At 31.6% G+C, this 19,137-nt stretch overlaps 1 protein-coding gene across 1 annotated transcript in view; it reads left to right on the top strand.

Annotated features, from left to right (window-relative positions):
• The window catches only part of LOC142321043 (116 kDa U5 small nuclear ribonucleoprotein component), an 89,883-nt gene that overhangs the window by 24,523 nt on the left and 46,223 nt on the right, over nucleotides 1-19,137 (top strand). Inside the window, exons 5-8 of the mRNA XM_075359051.1 lie at nucleotides 3,792-3,916; nucleotides 8,713-8,837; nucleotides 13,114-13,305; nucleotides 15,145-15,371. Coding sequence (XP_075215166.1) covers nucleotides 3,792-3,916; nucleotides 8,713-8,837; nucleotides 13,114-13,305; nucleotides 15,145-15,371 — 669 coding nt within the window. The remainder of the gene's footprint in view (nucleotides 1-3,791; nucleotides 3,917-8,712; nucleotides 8,838-13,113; nucleotides 13,306-15,144; nucleotides 15,372-19,137) is intronic.

The following is a 19,137-nucleotide window of genomic DNA, read 5'->3' as shown; positions in this document are numbered from 1 at the left end:
GTTGAACATACAACAAAGACCATGCTAAAAGTTTATTAGTAATTATATCTACTGGACAACATCAAAGCTATATGTAGTGGAACTAACTTTGTATATGTAATACATTGGCAGTAATTAAAGAAGGAAACTTATTTTCTAACTTTCCCTGGTACCAGTTACTTTTTTTATTTTATCTGTTCAATTTAAGACATTAAGCAGGCATTGCAGTTAGTTTGGGAATTCAGATTCTGGTGATTTGTTATGCAAGATTAAAGAAAACTGTTTCTTTAAATATCATATATCTTGAGTCACAGATTGTTTGTGATAATCTTCATCACAAATTTAATATGATATCTCATCATTCAATATGATGATCCTTATGATATATGATTCAATATGATGACTGGGTGGGTTACACCCACCCAGTCATTTTTCCAGTGATGGTTTATGTCAAGGACAGAGATTGAACTTATATGTTCATCTTCTAATACTAAAACATTGTATAAGACAGTAGTAAATATTTTTGTTAAGAGATTAAAGACAGCTTGGCAAGAAATTTATGATCAATAGGTCAGCTTTGTATCGTAAACAGTAGTTTTGCCTTGTAAGTACAGTACCTTTTTAAGAGAAATTTCATTTTTTATAATGCCATAACATTTGCTAAAGTTTGTTCATTGTAAAATGCAGATTTTGTGAAATATCTTTTTGTAGTTAGTATTATACGAGGGTTATTTTTTTTCAAGGTCTGATCGGTCGCGAAATAAAAATCCACACAAAAATCGGATGAACCTTTTTGCATATGTGTTGCACAGCGTCTCTAGTGTGGCCTTCAATCACGCTGCGTCACCTCGTTTAGTACTGAACACGCAGCTAGCACGTAAACATGTCTACAACAATACCATCTCCCACCAAGTGTGAACTGTGTGCGGTAATTCGATTTCTTCAGGCTGAGGGGTGTAATGTAGCTGAAATTCATCAACGAATAAGTAATGTGTACAGTGAAACTTCAATGAGTGACAGCGAAGTGCGACAATGGTGCAGGAACTTTAAAGCAGGACGTGCAGATATTCATGATGCAGGCAGTCAGAGAAGGAAGCGAGTGTCAACCGATGATCTCATTGAGTGAGTGGATGAGACAATTCGAGAAAATTGTTGGTTCACAATTTCTGTATTGAGTGAATCATTTCCTGAAATTTCAAGGTCAGCTCTCTACACCATTGTAAGTGAGAGACTTCAGTACTGAAAACTGTGAGCGAAATGGGTTCCCAAGATGCTGTTTGACCTTCACAAAACAATGAGAATGCACGCCTTCCTAACGTTTCTCCAGCACTACTAAAATGAAGGAGAAGATTTTTTGAATAAAATTGTCTCAGGGGACAAGACTTGGGTTCATTTCGAAATTGAAGAAACAAAAGAACGATCCAAACAGTGGATGCATTCTCATTCTCCCAGTAAACGAAAGAAGTTCAAGTGAACCTTCTCCAACAGAAAGTGTATGGCTACTGTGTACTGGGACCGGAATGGAGTTCTCTTGGTGGAATTCATGGAATGTGGCACGACCATCACTGCATGACTCTTCAACGTCTACGAAGGGCAATTCAGAATAATCGTTGAGAAATGTTGTCATCAGGCATTGTCTTTCTCCATGACAATGCTCGGCCGCACACTGCAGCTGTAACAAAGAAGCTCCTGCAGCATTTTCATTGGGAAGTGTTTGATCACCCACCATACAGCCTGGACTTGGGTCCATCCGATTTTCACCTCTTTGCTCACATGAAACGCTGGCTAGGAGGACAACATTTTGGCACAGACATCGAGCTGCAGACCACCTTAAAAACATGGGTGAAAACACAGGCGGCTCCGTACTATGATGAGGGTATTGGAAATTTGGTACCATGCTACGACAAATGTCTAAATCGGAGTGGCGACTATGTAGAGAAATAGCATAACTATGTAAGTACTTGTTACAAATAAAAAATTTTTTATTTTCACTGTGGTTTTAATTTCATAACCGATCGGACCTTGAAAAAAAAATAACCCTCGTAGCACTGTATTATTTTATATATATATATTTATTATTATTAATTTAGTAAAATTAAATCTTTTTTTTTTGTATTTGTCCATATCTTCCTCTGTACTAATTATATCAAAGACAAATGTAAAACCTAGCTTTCCACCAGCAGTACAGAATCTAATGTTTCTTACCTTATCTTATTGTTTCTCCAATTTTTACATTAAAAGCGCTTTCCTTCATCATCAGTTAATCAACTTTTTTTTTTAAATTACACATTAAAAGTTGTCATATTGTAATATATATAGCCAAAACTTAAAAATATAAACAGTACTATACTAATATTATATGAATTTTACTTAATAATTTATACAAATGGGCTGCTGTCTATGGCAGTTTTGATAAGAAAATCATTATCAAACTCTTTCTGTTTATTAATCAAGTTGACTTTTGTCTATAATTTGTATATAAAATATTTTTCTAAAATTTCTAATTTTTTATTATTGTTATCACATTCTTTTGTAATTTCAATTATTTTTAAATTTGTATCTGTCGGAGATGGAATGTTTGTTAACTATTAAATGCTCATTTGTTGGTATAATAAAAAATAAACTGAAAAATAATAATGAGGATCCAAAATTTATCAATAATAATATAACCATCATTAGAATATATGTCAACAAAATTATTTTGAATTTAATAATATATTTTACACACAGGAGAATACTTTACCGATGGGATTTCCTTTATCAGCCGTTATGTCTCAAATTCATATAAAGAATTTGAAAATAAAATATTTTATGGTATTACCCACCTATAAAAGTTCAATTACTGGTTCGTTATGTTGATATTTTGGTAATCTATGACCCTGTTATAAATAATGAACATCTTATAATTTTAAAAAAAACATAATTCATATAATAATTTAAAGTTTACGTTTGAAACAGATATTTGCAGAAAAATAAGTTTTTTAAATGTTAACATAGAGAATAATAAAATAATAACATCCATATATAGGAAACCAACAGCAAGTAAAATAACTATTAACAAAAGATTGAATCATCCTTGGGTACACAAAATAATAAAGAAAAATTAGAATAAAAAATAAATATTATAAAAAGGATTGTAGTAAAAAATGGATATAGCACCTCATTAATTGATAGTATTTATAACAATATAAAGCTAACAGATCATTTAGAGCAAGATTTGCAGCAGAACACTTAAGACTTTATAAAAACAATAAGTTAGGTTTCTCTAATCTTGCTGACTATTTAATAGTTAACAAACATTCCATCACCGGCTTAGATAGAAATTTAAAAGCAAATAACAAATTAGACATTTTAGAAAAGTATTATATATACAAATATAGACAGAAGTTCAACTTGATTAATATGCAGAGTTTAATAATGATTTTCTTATCAAAACTGCCATAAATAGGCAGCACATTTGAATAAATTATTAAGTAAAATTCATATAATGTTAGTACAGTATTATATGTGTGGCTGGCCACAAGCACTATTCTTATTTATTTTTTTTATTTTACTTTAATTTTTGACTATATTTTACAATATGCAACAATTTTTAATGTTTAAAATTTAATGTGTAATTTTTTTTTTTAATTTTGATTAACTGATAATAGGGAAACCCTTGAAAGTGATTTTAATGTAAAAATTGGAGAAACAATAAGATAAGGTAAGAAACATTGTTAGATTCTGTACTGTTAGTGGGAAACTAGGTTTTACTTTTTCAATATATATATCAATCTCTTTTTATATATCAATCTTCTTTTTCTTTCTGTCAGGACATGTGAATTTTTCTGATGAAGTAACAGCTGCAATGAGAGTGTGTGATGGTGTTGTAATATTTGTTGATGCAGCTGAAGGAGTTATGCTTAACACAGAGAGGCTAATTAAGCATGCAGTGCAGGTAATTATTCGTATATTATTACTTTATATTATAATAAGTTTTATTAAATTATAATGATCTCTAAGCAGTTATATTTTTGCAGCTGACCAAACTATTTGATCAACTAAACCTAGGATGGGATCCTTATTGTTCTTGTAATTGGCTGTATGATTAGATTAAAAACGAAAAAAATTAAGTGAATGTCTACTGTATTGTATTTATTTTATCTTTTATCATCATTTTTATCTTATTTCATAATTTTTCTCAGAATTAAATCCTCTACAAGTTTTGTTTAAAAGTTTGTGTTTATTACCCATTTAACAAAGTTATTGTTTACAAACAGTTTATTGGTTTACACCCCAGATTTTTCAAAACTTACTGCAGATACATTTCTAGAACCTATTTAATTCAAATTTTCAGGTCAATAACATAAGGAATCACTAATTCTGTCCCTTAATTAACGTCCTAAAAATGTCAATATGACCTCATTTTATTGGAGTAGCCGAAATCAGAGTGAAGTCTTTCACTAGCCGTATTAAATGAAGTATATAGGACATATGTTTATAAGAACTTTTTCCATTATTTTCATGAGTAGAATAGGTTGTGAAAGTCCTGGGAGAATTTCATGATACATTCTGAATATGTACGAGGTCTGTTCAGAAAATAACCGAACATTTTTAATTACACGCCAACAGAGATATGTAGTGACATGCAATTGGTAGTATTCTGTTTCGCATAACCTCCTCTTAACCACATGTTCTTGGATTGTTGATATCTCGTTCAGATTATTTGAGTACAACATGTTTAAGTGTTAGTAGCGATTTTTGTAATGTGTGATTTTTTGATGATTGAACTTTTGTCTCACTGTTATTGCTGTAAACCCAGCTTATGTCTCCTATTACGATTTTTAGCATGAATGTTTCATCATCATCAGTTTGTTCAAGAAGTTGCTGACAATTGTCCACTCGATGTTTTTTCTGTTGTTCAGTAATTAAACGAGAAACAAACTTTGGTGCAACTTATTGCATGTTCAATTTTCAGTCAAAATGTCATGGCATGATTCAACCAAGGTGGTAACCCTTTCTGTAAGTTCTCTTACAGTCAAACGACAATTTGCATGCATCAGATAGTTGATTTTCTGAACGTGTGTGTCATCAGTTGAAGTCAAAGGCCTTCTTGGTTGAGGGTCATCTTCAATTGACTGATGACCACTTTTAGATCATGAAAACCATTTGCAGCATTGTGTATGACCCACAGCATCATCTCCGTAAGCTAGTTTCAAAACTGACAAAGGCTTCTGTGAAAGTTTTCCCCAGTTTCACGCAAAACTTTATGTTGTATCGTTGCTCCTGAAAAACGCACGTAGTTATCTTTCTAAAATGTCAGATCCTGACATACTATGAATACTATTTGTATTCATATTATATTTTTTAATTTCCAGTGTTTTTAAATTTGCCCTAATATCAGATATTGTATGTTTATTCTTAATCAGAAGATCAGATATATTAGAGAAACCCAGTTTAGATTTTTTATAATTTCTAAAATGTTCCAAGAATCTAGCCTTAAAGGATCTAGTGGTCTTTCCTATATAAATATGGTCACAATCATTGAATTCAATTTTATAAATACCATTCAAATTATATAAATCAGATGAATCATTATGTTTATTACTTATTAGGTATTTTAGTGTGGTTATTTGTCTGGTATGCTGGTTTAAATTTATTATTATCATAAACCTTTGTAATAATGTTATAAAGTACGTATGCACTTATAAAATAGTTGAACAAAATAGTTAAAAACTGTTTTCTAATCTATTCTATTTTCCAATCGCCATTTTCCAGAGTATGGTCTCTTGCATCAACCAGCATCTCTGCTGATGAAGAATAGTTATATATTATTTATTGACAGTTTTCTTAAGGAAGATACCTGATAAACCATGCCTTGATAATAAAAACAGACTGTCAGCATAACCTTCATGCTGTTGTGAAAATTCTTCATATCAGTGGCCCACCCTTGTATCACAAATTGTCCAGAGATTCTTGGTGAAACATGGGATCGAATTACTTCAGCAGGCTCCTACTCACCAGATGTGAGATGTGGCTTCCTGTAATATTTGGCTGTTGGCCTAAGTTTCTTAAGCTTAAAATTCCACTGAAAGGAAAGAGATTTGAAGACAGAGAAGAGATCAAAAGAAATGTAACAAGATAACTTATAGTACTTAATAAAAATCACTTTGAAATACGCTTCCAACAACGGAAACATTGCTGGGATAAGTGTGTTTTCAATTCAAAAAGTATCCAATCTTGAATCTTAAAAACAAAAATACCTGACCTATTTAGTTAAATGAATTGTCTCCTTCAAAGTAGGTCCCTTCAATTGAAAACACACTTATCCCAGCAATGTTTCCGTTGTTGGAAGCGTATTTCAAAGTGATTTTAAGTGATAACTATAAGTTATCTTGTCACATTTCTTTTGATCTCTTCTCTGTCTTCAAATCTCTTTCCTTTCGAACTTGTAAGAACAGGGGTTTGTGAAGAAATGATCATGATGTTGAAAATTTGTTCATTTTGTAAGCTGTATAAACAGCTTGAGGCATTCAACTGCCCTCAAGCCACAGTTCTGGTTGTTTTCACAGAATGCCCTACTCCAGTTATCTCAAAACATTCAGCAGAATTAACTGTTGACAGCCTGACTATGATGAATGAGTTCCATGAGCCCAATCTTCATCCTCTAGTAATATCATGCTAATATTTCTACCTGTCTTGAAGATGTGTACCATTGAAAATTCTTTACCAATCTCAATGCTTCTTCATTGTTGGATAATTTCAAAGGTTTATATTATAAATTTTTTGAGTTTGGCACAGAATTTTTTATTTTTTCTCTGCTCTATCTTGTAGCTCATCTTAAAAGATAATATCTATATGTGAGTATGTGTTATTTATTCACATTGTCATAAAAATTATTTGTACACAGATCCTGATATTTACTAATTGATGCCGTCTTATTTTTCTGTAGATCTAATCCAGAATTTTTTGATGGCATGTATTAAAATTTTATATTAGTTAACAAGGAATAATGAAGTGTTAAATTAATCAAATATGACTGATGATTAAAAATGAATGGTGTTATAAATCTAAAAAAATGTACAAGGGTGAATCAAAGATTATCTATACTTTTCATTCTTCAATTTATTTACACAAAGGTAGAAGTTCAACATGTATATCATTTTTCTACATAGTCACCTCCCTTGTCAGTGCACTCGGTCCAGCAGTCCACGAGCTTGTATATACCTTCCAAGAAGAAAGTTTTAGGTTGGTCACAAAGCCACTTCTGTGTCCCTTCATGCATCTAAGTCTGTGAAAAATCTATGATCTTGCAAACCACCCTTGAACGGCCCGTGATGAAAGTTGGAAGGAGCAAGATCTGGGCTGTAACTGCTGGAAGGGTGTTCCAGTACCTCATAATTCAACTTGATGGTTTGAACAGTGTGGTGAGCTATGTGAGGGCAGGTGTTGTGCAACAACACTTTCTTCAACAATAGAACAATAGACTCTGTGTTTGTTGCAAATTACTAGCTTCAGCTTGTTTTCCAAAATTTCACTGTAACTCATGCTGTTGATTGTAGGCCCTTTTCCCATGAAGTCTTTCAGTATAGCTCCTTTGCTTCCCAAAAAAAAAAGCTCCTTTTCTTGCCAATGGCTTGGTTTTAATTTTTTTCTTCATTGGAAATCCCACGTGTTTGCATTCCATAATACTCTGGTATTTCAATTCTGGCTCATTGATGAATCCACATTTCATCACCACTGACTATTCAGCTCAAAAATTTATTGCCTCCTCGTTGAAGTGATTATGTTTGAGCTTGTGTTATGCAGTAATCTATCTTGGTGCCCATTGCGCTCAGACTTTATGGAAGTTGAACTTATGGATGATTTTGTGGGCAGAATCAGGAATGATGTTCAAAAAAGGTAGTACATCATTGATGTTAACTTGCCTATTTGTCAGAATAATCTCTTGAGCTTTCTGAATCTTGTCCTTGGTGGAGATTGATGGTGTCCTGCTCCTTCTTTGTGCATCACACTTGTCTGGTTACTTTTAAATTTCTCTATCCATGAAAAAACACTTATGTGATAAAACATTGCCCTCGTACTCTATTGTGTTAAATGTCTATGATGAATTTCTGCTCCTTTCACACCCTCTGATCAGAGAAATCAGATCACTGCCCGTTTTTTGTTCTTGGTGCAATCTGCTAGTGGAGCAATATGACAACCTTGAAGGTGTGTTACAGTGAAAGTAGATAATTTTTGACTCGCCCTTGTGTAGCAAAAGTAGTAGTAAGTTTGGTAATAAATGTTGCAAGTAATTTCAAAGTATTAATTTCTCTTAAGGCTGCTATGAGCTGGTATTTTATTCTATTGGTTATAAAACTGAATGTCAGCTTTTATTTGTTATTTAAATGTAGTTCATAAATTTATAATGTGTTTGTCAAATGATAGTTTTGTCTTTCTTTCCTTCATCTGTGCTGTGTTTTTTCTAGTCTTATGTAAGATGCAATTGGCAGAATCTTTATTGTAGGTTTCCTTACTGATACCATTGTATTATGGTACACTGGCAGCATATAATAGAATAAACAGTCATTCATCCTTTTGCCAGTGGTATTCATTTCTACTTGTTTTATGAAACCAATGTATCAAAGGTTGTATGTAGCAGATTAATGGGGGAAAATAATAATATGTGTATATAATAGTGTTATTAACTAAAATTAATAGTATTTGACTTCCATAGAAGTAATGATTTTTATTATATTTATTTTATTTTAGGAAAAGCAAGCAATCACAATTTGTGTTAATAAAATAGACAGACTAATGTTGGAATTAAAGTTACCTCCCCAAGATGCATATTATAAGATTCGACATATCATTGATGAAGTAAATGGTCTACTAAGGTTTGTTACAGAATAGTTATTTTCATTTCATATTTTTATGATAACTTCATTAGTATGATAAACATCCATATGTAGCTTAACTGGGCATCAGTTTAACGTTAAATTCAAAACATGTACTACTGTTTGAAAAAGAGAGCCTTCATTAAGTAATTTTTTATTTACTTATGATGATTGCAGTGTGGAAGCTGTGACTAATTTGCACAATTTTTCTCTCCATTTTCATGTAATATTTTAATATTAGGTGAAAACTCGCTACAAAAACTCATCTAAATCAAATGGTCTCCCATGCACTTGTTCACAAATATTCTCAAGTGATTATAAAATAATGAGCTTTCTTGCAAGTAAAAAGTGTTTTTTGTTTATATACCTGCACATACATTTCTAGAAATTCTTATTTACTATATAATGTCAAAAATGTGGTGTTAAAGTTACATCTAATGTAAGTTTACCTTAATCTAGAGGGGCCCAGTTCTTACTGTGCCCCTCACATCTGCTGTTCGATCTGTGTGAAATGTCTGATAGACTGGGCTAAGGGTAATTGGCATATGAGGTTTGTTATAACAAAGTGGTATAAACCATAAAACAATTTGTCAGACTGTTATTTCTATATTACACAGCTAAAAAGAATAAATAATAAATCCAAACACACAGTGCAGTACCAGAATTTTTTGTTGCCATAAGATCAGTACTTCATGGTGAGGACTTTCCTGTATCACATTTTCCAACACATCTAACTTTGGAAGATGAGTTGGAATATGAGGTAACTACATAAGTTTAACATGAGGCGCATGATGGTCATAAATCCTGTGAACTCCCATCCTATGAACCTCATATGATAACATAAGATGAATTAAACAACCTTGTTTGTGATTTGAACTTGTCAAAGAAACTTGCCAAGCTTTTGGTATCTGAGCTGAAAGGTTGGAATCATCTACATACTGACACTAAAGTGTGTTTCTTTTATAATCTTCAGAAAGAGTTTCAAGATTTATATCCTGAATTAAATAGTTTAGTGTACTGTAACAATATTTGTGCTATCACTTCATCATGAACATACTCTACAGGATGGAGATGGTTCACCATAGATTCTTGAAAACTTAAAACACTGTCCTTTTGCACAATGACAGCAAATTTCCTTCTGTGCTGTTAGTTTATGAAACTAACTTGAAACAAATGACAATGTGGAAATTGTAAAGTTCAGTACAAGTACTGTTGAACTACATATTGTGATTTAAAATTTATTGTGTTAATTGGTTTACAACTTGGCTGCAATAAATTTCTTTGCCTTTTTCTGCGAATGGGACAACAGGGACAGGGCAAATCATATCAGGAAGGAATGACTGAAGTGTGAAGCACTTATGTCTGGACAGAAAAAATCCTTCACTAGTTAACTCAGAAATGATTTTTCTACCTCCACTCCATATAAAATTAGGGTTTTTGAAAAACTTTACTAAAGAACTGAATTAAGTGGTGCTGGACTTGAAAGAAAATTTCCTTATATTAGTGATTTAAAATCAAGGAAGGAATTTTTCTGGGACTCCAGAAAAGAACTTTGATTACAGATTGACAGTTTGAAGAACTGTTAACCCAAGTCAAAAAGTCAGTGCCAAGGAAATTTAAAAAGGTTGTATAAAACATTTTAGGAAATTAAAAATCCCCCAATTACCATGACAGTGTGGGTGAATTACTACAGTCATTAAAACATGGGATATAATATGTCCCTAAAAATTCATATCTGGATTTCTTTCTGGACAATCTCATCACTGTCAGTAACAAACAAGGCGAATACATCCACCACCAAATCTGCCATGTAAAACAGGGGCAGCAACTATGGATTGCAAGAATATTCACAGATTGTTGCTAGATGTTGAAGAGGGATGTTCCAGATGCCAAACACAAAAGGAAAACAACTACCTAGTGCCCTGCATGGATATAAATTCTTACATTTCTTTCAAAGTTTACCTATGTATTACAAAAAAAGGTGGGTGATAGAGAAAATCTATTTACATAATTGAATTCAGCATGAGAAGTTCTACTCAGATCACATATTTTGTTCCATGTACCAAAGAAATATTTAATTTTGTTCCTCAGTGTTGTAGTAGGCAATGGACAGTGAAAAAGGCAAAGAATTTAGCAGTTTTGATCATTAAAAAGATCTCAAAATATTTGTTGCATTGGAAAAAACTATAAAGATGAGTTTTTAAAAGCTAGTAAGTTGGTTGCATCGGTTATGCCAACAAAATAAAAAAGGAAGTCTAATTAATGGAATGATGTTACATGAAAAGACTTGTTACGTGAAATTAAATTATATTTTGTATTTTATATTAATATTTAATTTAATAAAAATGATGTATTGTAATTAATAAATTAAAATTACATAATATTATTTTACATTATTTTTTTTTTAAATGATTTTTTATGAGATAACATTACGAGGAATGTTGGATGCTTGAATAGATGGTAAAAAAGATATGGCATCAGCAGTGAAAAACTATGTGCTCCCTTCAAAGCTGCCTTTAAAAAACTAAAAGAATTGATGAAAACTGAAGATCTGAAGCCTGATCAGCTTTTTAACTTTAATTATTCTAAATTATAAAATTCTATTCTCCAAGACATTTTCTAATTAAGAAGAAATGACAATGCTAGTGCTCTCAAAAGAAGAAATAAAGCTGATGGTTGTTGCTTGTACAAATGCATCAGGAAACCACAAAGTGAATTTTCTTGCAGGTAGGTCAACTAAGCTCTGAGCAAGGAAAAAAGCAATAAGAAACAAAAATGTACCCTTTGACATGGTCTGAAGGCCATCTGCCAGGTTGGTTTTCTGTTAATTAGACTCAAAATTAATTGAACCCTATACTTCCATGCTTCCCTAATACAAACCATCAGTGTTTTCTAATTCTTTTCATTCACATATGATCTCTGAAGATCCCACCACCTTCACTTACATTCTGGTGTAATTGGACTTTTCACTAATAAGAAGTTGAACAACATTCTCTTGTATTTTTAAATTACACAACAAACATTCTAATTTCACACCTACATTTGCAATTTAAATTCCACTCTTTTTTTTTTCTAATTTGCCTATTTTCAGTTCTGCTTAAATTATTCTCATAATACATATTTACTCCCAACTCAATAGTTTAGAAATAGTGGAGAAGACATTGCCTGACCAAAAATTACCCACATTGACAGTATACAAAAAAATCATAATTGGTGTAGTGAAACTACACTTTTTTCTTTTGAAAATACTTTATTTTATTTATTATGAATAAATAAACTGATTCTCCAGAATCAGTAGTCTATATTAGTTTTTTAAATCTTTGTAATTTTTACTGTAATTGGTGCTGTGTTTTCGTGCCATACGCTAAATAAATTTATTTATTGCTTTAAAAGTAACAATCCACGTTGTTTGATATGCAGCTAAGATAAAAGGCATTCCTCTTACTTGTAGTTGAAGATTGTGCCTAAAATGTAACTAACATTCACAGTTAAATTTATTTGCATCTGCTTGTATTATGTGATCCCCATAAATGTTTAAACTTTTGCTTCCCTTTTCAATTGCAATCCTGTATTTTGTCTGTTGTAGATTTCTACACAGTATGGAAGTATTGCAAAACATGGATTCTGGCCAAAAAATTAAGTAATTAATTTTCCATTGGAGCATTTCATTGTTGCATTAATCATTTTCTTTTACCGTTCTCCTCTTTTCTTATCTTTGATCATTTTATGACTTGATAGTCTCTGTTAAGAATTGGCTTAACTGCCACACTGGCTCCATCTGTGACAAAGTGGAGGTAATGGCTGGTAGAGAAGACAATTTCTGAATTACATTTGAGAGTATCTGCCTAGAAACTTGCCAGGGCACTATTTTCATTCCAGGACTTGCACCACTAAGTGAGCTACCAAATTAACCCAGTATTACATAATCTTATAATTTAAATATGATAAAGTAGAATATTCTGTGAACATTAGTGATTGACAAGCATTTATACTGATAGGAAGACCAAGGTCTTCCTATTAGGAATTTATACTATTTATAATTATATATAATATATATATACTATCTATAATTCCTATCAGGAATTTATACTAATAGGAAGACCTTGGTCTTCCTAATGGAAAAAAATTCCTGATGGACTTAATTCATGATCTACATTAATGTTTGAGCTTCTTCAAGAATTATTTTAATTAACGTATTTTTAACTTTAATATAAATAAATGAAATATGTCTAAATTAACTCGAATATATGTTAATTTTTTTTTCTGTTTGTTGCAGTTTGTATTCTGATGAGGAAACTACACGATTTGTGTCACCAATTTTGGGTAATGTGTGTTTTGCTTCTGCTCAGTATTCCGTTTGTTTTACACTTCGTTCTTTTGCCAATTTGTATTCTCAGACTTATCAGGGAGTTAATGTTAATGAATTTGCAAGACGGCTCTGGGGTGATATATATTTTAATAGTAAAACGTAAAGTATTTTTTCTATTTTATTCATTAACATTTTACATTATAATTTTTATACATTAATTTATGGACCTAATAGTACATGAAACTTATAACGCCTGGATACTCATATATTTATGATTTTACAAAAATGGCCACTGATGTTACACTTGTACTTATACGATTTCAGCTTTTGCTTTAAACAATATACTCATATGTATACACTGATTTAGGACCAATGACTATTAGGATTAGTACTAAAATCCTTTTCAAGAAATTTAATTATAGTTTTAAATTTAACTGTTGGTAACTAAATAATGAAATACTGAGGGCTGTGTATGCTATAATCTGTATCAGTCTAGCAATTGTTTGAATCTGCATTTGTTACTTGCTTTGCCTTGTTTATTTCTCCAATTTTATTTTATTGTGCTCTCATGTAGAATTTTTCTATTAATGAAATAAAGGAATATATTATAAGTAATGAGTTTGATTTTGTTAGTAAACAATGAATATGTGTGAATTTTTAAGATGAATGCCCGACTCATAGAAATATTGATAATTGTGGATATGGAACTGAATTGTTCTGGCAATAGTGTCAAATCTGTGTGAAAAATAGATATCAGTTTTTTCTGTAATGCTTTTTGTTCTAAAATTAAAAATTTTTAAACCATATACAAGGTAAGTCAAAAAGTAAAGTGAAATTTAAATAACTATTATTTTTGTTTGCACTTACATAAATGAATGCTTATTTTTTAACATTATCCCCTCATATCTCTATGCATTTAATCCATCTTTTATCAGCTTTCAAATTAGGTCCTTTTTTAATCATGGATAGTTAATTGATTAGTCATGATATTCATATCATTTAATCTACCTAAGCATTAAAATATAAGGAAAGTATTCTCATTATATTTCAGTATATTTTTTATTTTTCAAATGTTTAACGTTTGGAGGTACTACATCATCAGTTCTTTTTTAAAAATGCTTAATTTTTAAAATTAGATGCTTGTTGTGAATGTTACAAATAAATATTATGCTTGCTTTGTGTGTAATGCTCAAATCCTGTATGATCTGGACTTATAATGTGTACGTATCCCAGATCTTCTACCCACATATCCCATTGCCTGTTGGTAGTTTACACAATTAAAGTTTCATTATTAAACAATGTTCACATATGTTTTTTGATGGAAAGTGCTTTATATATATAATAATAATTATAAAAAAGCTAAGTTATAGCTGATAATTCTTTTATTTTACTTTTTCTTTTTTTACTAAATTTCTTAAAAAATCCAAAGTGTAGTAAATTATTTGAGGAATTCTGTATTACAGTTTTGTAAAGCTGGAAATTTTGTAATCGTATTTAGGCCTGTTGCAGATTAAGAACTATAAATTCTACTGTAAAATTGTTTTAATTTACATTTATTCAAAGTCGTAATTATTATTTAAGTATGTAATAGTCTGTATCTTGCAACTGATGTTATGTTTGATAAGAACAATTTGACCTATATTTTGAAACACGTTAGATCTGTCTGACGTTTTTTACAAAAGTAAATAATAATAATCTAGAATTTCCTGTTTAATAAGTCATAAATAACATAAATTCCCTTCTGTAACAATAGACAGTAGAGTGAAGTGTAGGCCTATTATATATTTATAAATTGAAAAAATCTAGCCAACATAAATCTATTCTAAGAAAAATTATGCCCTTTTAAACTGTGAAAACTTAATATACTGTAGTCTAAAATGATTTTTTTCTTCTAAAGTTGATAAGAGAAATTAGGGTGCATAAATTATTCAGGAATATAATTTATGGACTAAATTATGAATTCGTGTTTTTATTATAATTATGGGTTTATGTTTGCAGGAGAAAATTTACAAAAAAGCCTCCTCATGGTAGTGCTCAACGAAGTTTTGTGGAGTTTATTCTTGAGCCTCTCTATAAATTATTTGCACAAGTTGTTGGTGATGTAGATTCAACATTGCCAGATGTTCTAGATGAATTGAATATTCACCTTTCTAAGGAAGAAATGAAGATTAATATTCGACCACTTCTTCGGCTTGTTTGTAATAGATTTTTGGGTGACTTTAGTGGTAAGTGTACAGGTTCATATGGGATACTTGAACATTATTTTTATCATTTTTTCATTAGATTGATGATAAATAAATTTTTTTCATTATTCTTAATTGATGTGAGAAGTTCATTTGGTCTCTTCTCTTGAATAAGCCAAAATTTTTTCACACTCTTTATTTTCTTTTTCTTTAAGGATACCTCTTTTTTACTTATTATATGCTTGTAAAATATGGCTATTTTTTTTTCAGTCATATTCTGATTGAAGTATAAAAGGATAACCCTTAGCAGTATGTATCAGCACACATTTGAGGTATTCTTTAAACAGTCTGTTAAAATGTGCACCAATCTTAATAAAATGTGAAATGATTATAAGAATTGAGTTTTTTTGTCTTCAGTCATTTGACTGGTTTGATGCAGCTCTCCAAGATTCCCTATCTAGTGCTAGTCGTTTCATTTCAGTATACCCCCTACATCCTACATCCCTAACAATTTGTTTTACATACTCCAAACGTTGCCTGCCTACACAATTTTTCCCTTCTACCTGTATTTCCAATATTAAAGCGACTATTCCAGGATGCCTTAGTATGTGGCCTATAAGTCTGTCTCTTCTTTTAACTATATTTTTCCAAATGCTTCTTTCTTCATCTATTTGCCGCAATACCTCTTCATTTGTCACTTTATCCACCCATCTGATTTTTAACATTCTCCTATAGCACCACATTTCAAAAGCTTCTAATCTTTTCTTCTCAGATACTCCGATTGTCCAAGTTTCACTTCCATATAAAGCGACACTCCAAACATATACTTTCAAAAATTTTTTCCTGACATTTAAATTAATTTTTGATGTAAACAAATTATATTTCTGACTGAAGGCTCGTTACGTTTGTGCTATTCGGCATTTTATATCGCTCCTGCTTCGTCCATCTTTAGTAATTCTACTTACCAAATAACAAAATTCTTCTATCTCCATAATATTTTCTCCTCCTATTTTCACATTCAGTGGTACATCTCTGTTATTTCTAATATATTTCATTACTTTTGTTTTATTCAAGTTTACTTTCATGCGATAGTTCTTGCGTAGGACTTCATCTATGCCATTCATGGTTTCTTCTAAATCCTTTTTACTCTCGGCTAGAATTACTATATCATCAGCAAATCGTAGCATCTTTATCTTTTCACCTTGTACTGTTACTCCGAATCTAAATTGTTCTTTAATATCATTAACTGCTAGTTCCATGTAAAGATTAAAAAGTAACGGAGATAGGGAACATCCTTGTCAGACTCCATTTCTTATTACGGCTTCTTTCTTATGTTCTTCAATTATTACTGTTGTTGTTTGGTTCCTGTACATGTTAGCAATTGTTCTTCTATCTCTGTAGTTGAACCCTAATTTTTTTTTAAAATGCTGAACATTTTATTCCAATCTACATTATCGAATGCCTTTTCTAGGTCTATAAACGCCAAGTATGTTGGTTTGTTTTTCTTTAATCTTCCTTCCACTATTAATCTGAGGCCTTAAATTGCTTCCTGTGTCCCTATACTTTTCCTGAAACCAAATTGGTCTTCTCCTAACACTTCTTCCACTTTCCTCTCAATTCTTCTATATAGAATTCTAGTTAAGATTTTTGGTGCATGAATAGTTAAACTAATTGTTCTGTATTCTTCACATTTATCTGCCCCTGCTTTCTTTGGTATCATGACTATAACACTTTTTTTCAAGTCTGACGGAACTTCCCCTTTTTCATAAATATTAGACACCAGTTTGTATAATCTATCAATCGCTTCCTCACCTGCACTGCGCAGTAATTCCACAGGTATTCCGTCTATTCCAGGAGCCTTTCTGCCATTTAAATCTTTTAATGCTCTCTTAAATTCAGATCTCAGTATTGTTTCTCCCATTTCATCCTCCTCAACTTCCTCTATAACACCTCTATTTCTAATTCATTTCCTCCGTATAACTCTTCAATATATTCCACCCATCTATCGACTTTACCTTTCGTATTATATATTGGTGTACCATCTTTGTTTAACACATTATTAGATTTTAATTTGTGTACCCCAAAATTTTCCTTAACTTTCCTGTATACTCCTTCTATTTTACCAATATTCATTTCTCTTTCCACTTCTGAACACTTTTCTTTAATTCACTCTTCTTTCGCTAGTTTCCACTTCCTGTTTATAGTATTTCTTAATTGTCGAGATAGTTCCTTTTACTTTCTTCATCACTAGCATTCTTATATTTTCTATGTTCATCCATCAGCTGCAATATATTGTCTGAAACCCAAGGTTTTCTACCAGTTCTCTTTGTTCCGCCTAAGTTCGCTTCTACTGATTTAAGAAATTCCTTTTTAACATTCTCCCATTTTTCTTCTACATTTTCTACCTTATCTTTTTTACTCAGACCTCTTGCAATGTCCGCCTCAAAAATCTTCTTTACCTCCTCTTCATCAAGCTTCTCTAAATTCCACCGATTCATCTGACACCTTTTCTTCAGGTTTTTAAACCCCAATCTACATTTCATTATCACCAAATTATGGTGATATTATTATTATTATTATTATTATTATTAATAAATTATGACAAATTAAATTTAATGACGAATTAAATTATGATAAATTGTGACAAATTATTATTATTAATTTCATTATCACCATATTACCATTATTATTTTTATTATCAATGTCTGCTCCAGGGTAAATTTTGTAGTCAACGAGTTAATTTCTAAATCTTTGCTTAACCATGATATAATCTATCTGATATACCTCGCAGTATCGCCTGGCTTTTTCCAAGTGCATATTCTTCTATTATGATTTTTAAATTTGGTGGTGCAATTACTAAATTATACTAAATTATAAGTCTGTCCCCTCTTTCATTCCTTTTGCCCAGCCTGTATTCACCCACTGTATTTCCTTCCTTGCCTTTTCCAATGCTTGTATTCCAATTTCCAACTATTATTAAATTTTCATTTCCTTTTATATGTTTAATTGGTTCGTCAATTTCTTCATATACACACTACTTCATCATCATCATGGGCGCTTGTAGGCATATCGACGTTAACAATCATTGTTGGTTTAGGTTTCAATTTTATCCTTATTACAATGATTCTATTGCTATGCGTTTTGAAATACTCTACTCTCTTCCCTATCTTCTTGTTCATTATGAAACCTACTTCTGCCTACCTGTTATTTGAAGCTGACTTAATCATTCTAAAATCACCTGACCAAAAGTCGCCTTCCTTTTCCCACCAAACCTCACTAATTCCTACTACAATCACATTTATCCTATCCTATCCATTTTCCCTTTTTAAATTTCTAGCCTACCAACCTTTTTTAGACTTCTAACATTCCACGCTCAGACTCGTAGAATGTTATTTTTTTAATTTTCTGGTGACCCCTTCCTTAGAAGTCCCCACCTGGAGATCCAAAAGGGGGACTAGTTTACCTCCGGAATATTTTACAAAGGAAGGCGCCTTCATCATTGCTATATGAAAATGCAGAGAGCCACATTTTCTTGGAAAAAAGCAGCTGTAGTTTTCCATTGTTTTCAGCTGCGCGCAGTACTCAAGAGGACTGAGTGATGTTGATATGGCCGTTTAAGTCGTCCTGACTCACGCCCCTAACAACTACTGAAAGAGCTGCTGCTCTCTTTCAGGAATCATTCCTTAGTCTGGCTCTCAACAGATACCTTTCCGATATGGTTGCACCTTTGGTCCAGCTACTCTGTATCACTGAGCACTCAAGCCCCCTCACCAACAGCAAGGTCTCATGATTCATAGAGGAGGAAGAA

The sequence above is a fragment of the Lycorma delicatula genome, chromosome 1 (assembly GCF_047948215.1).
Source record: "Lycorma delicatula isolate Av1 chromosome 1, ASM4794821v1, whole genome shotgun sequence".
NCBI lineage: Eukaryota > Metazoa > Arthropoda > Insecta > Hemiptera > Fulgoridae > Lycorma > Lycorma delicatula.
This window is presented reverse-complemented; position numbering and strand designations above follow the sequence as displayed.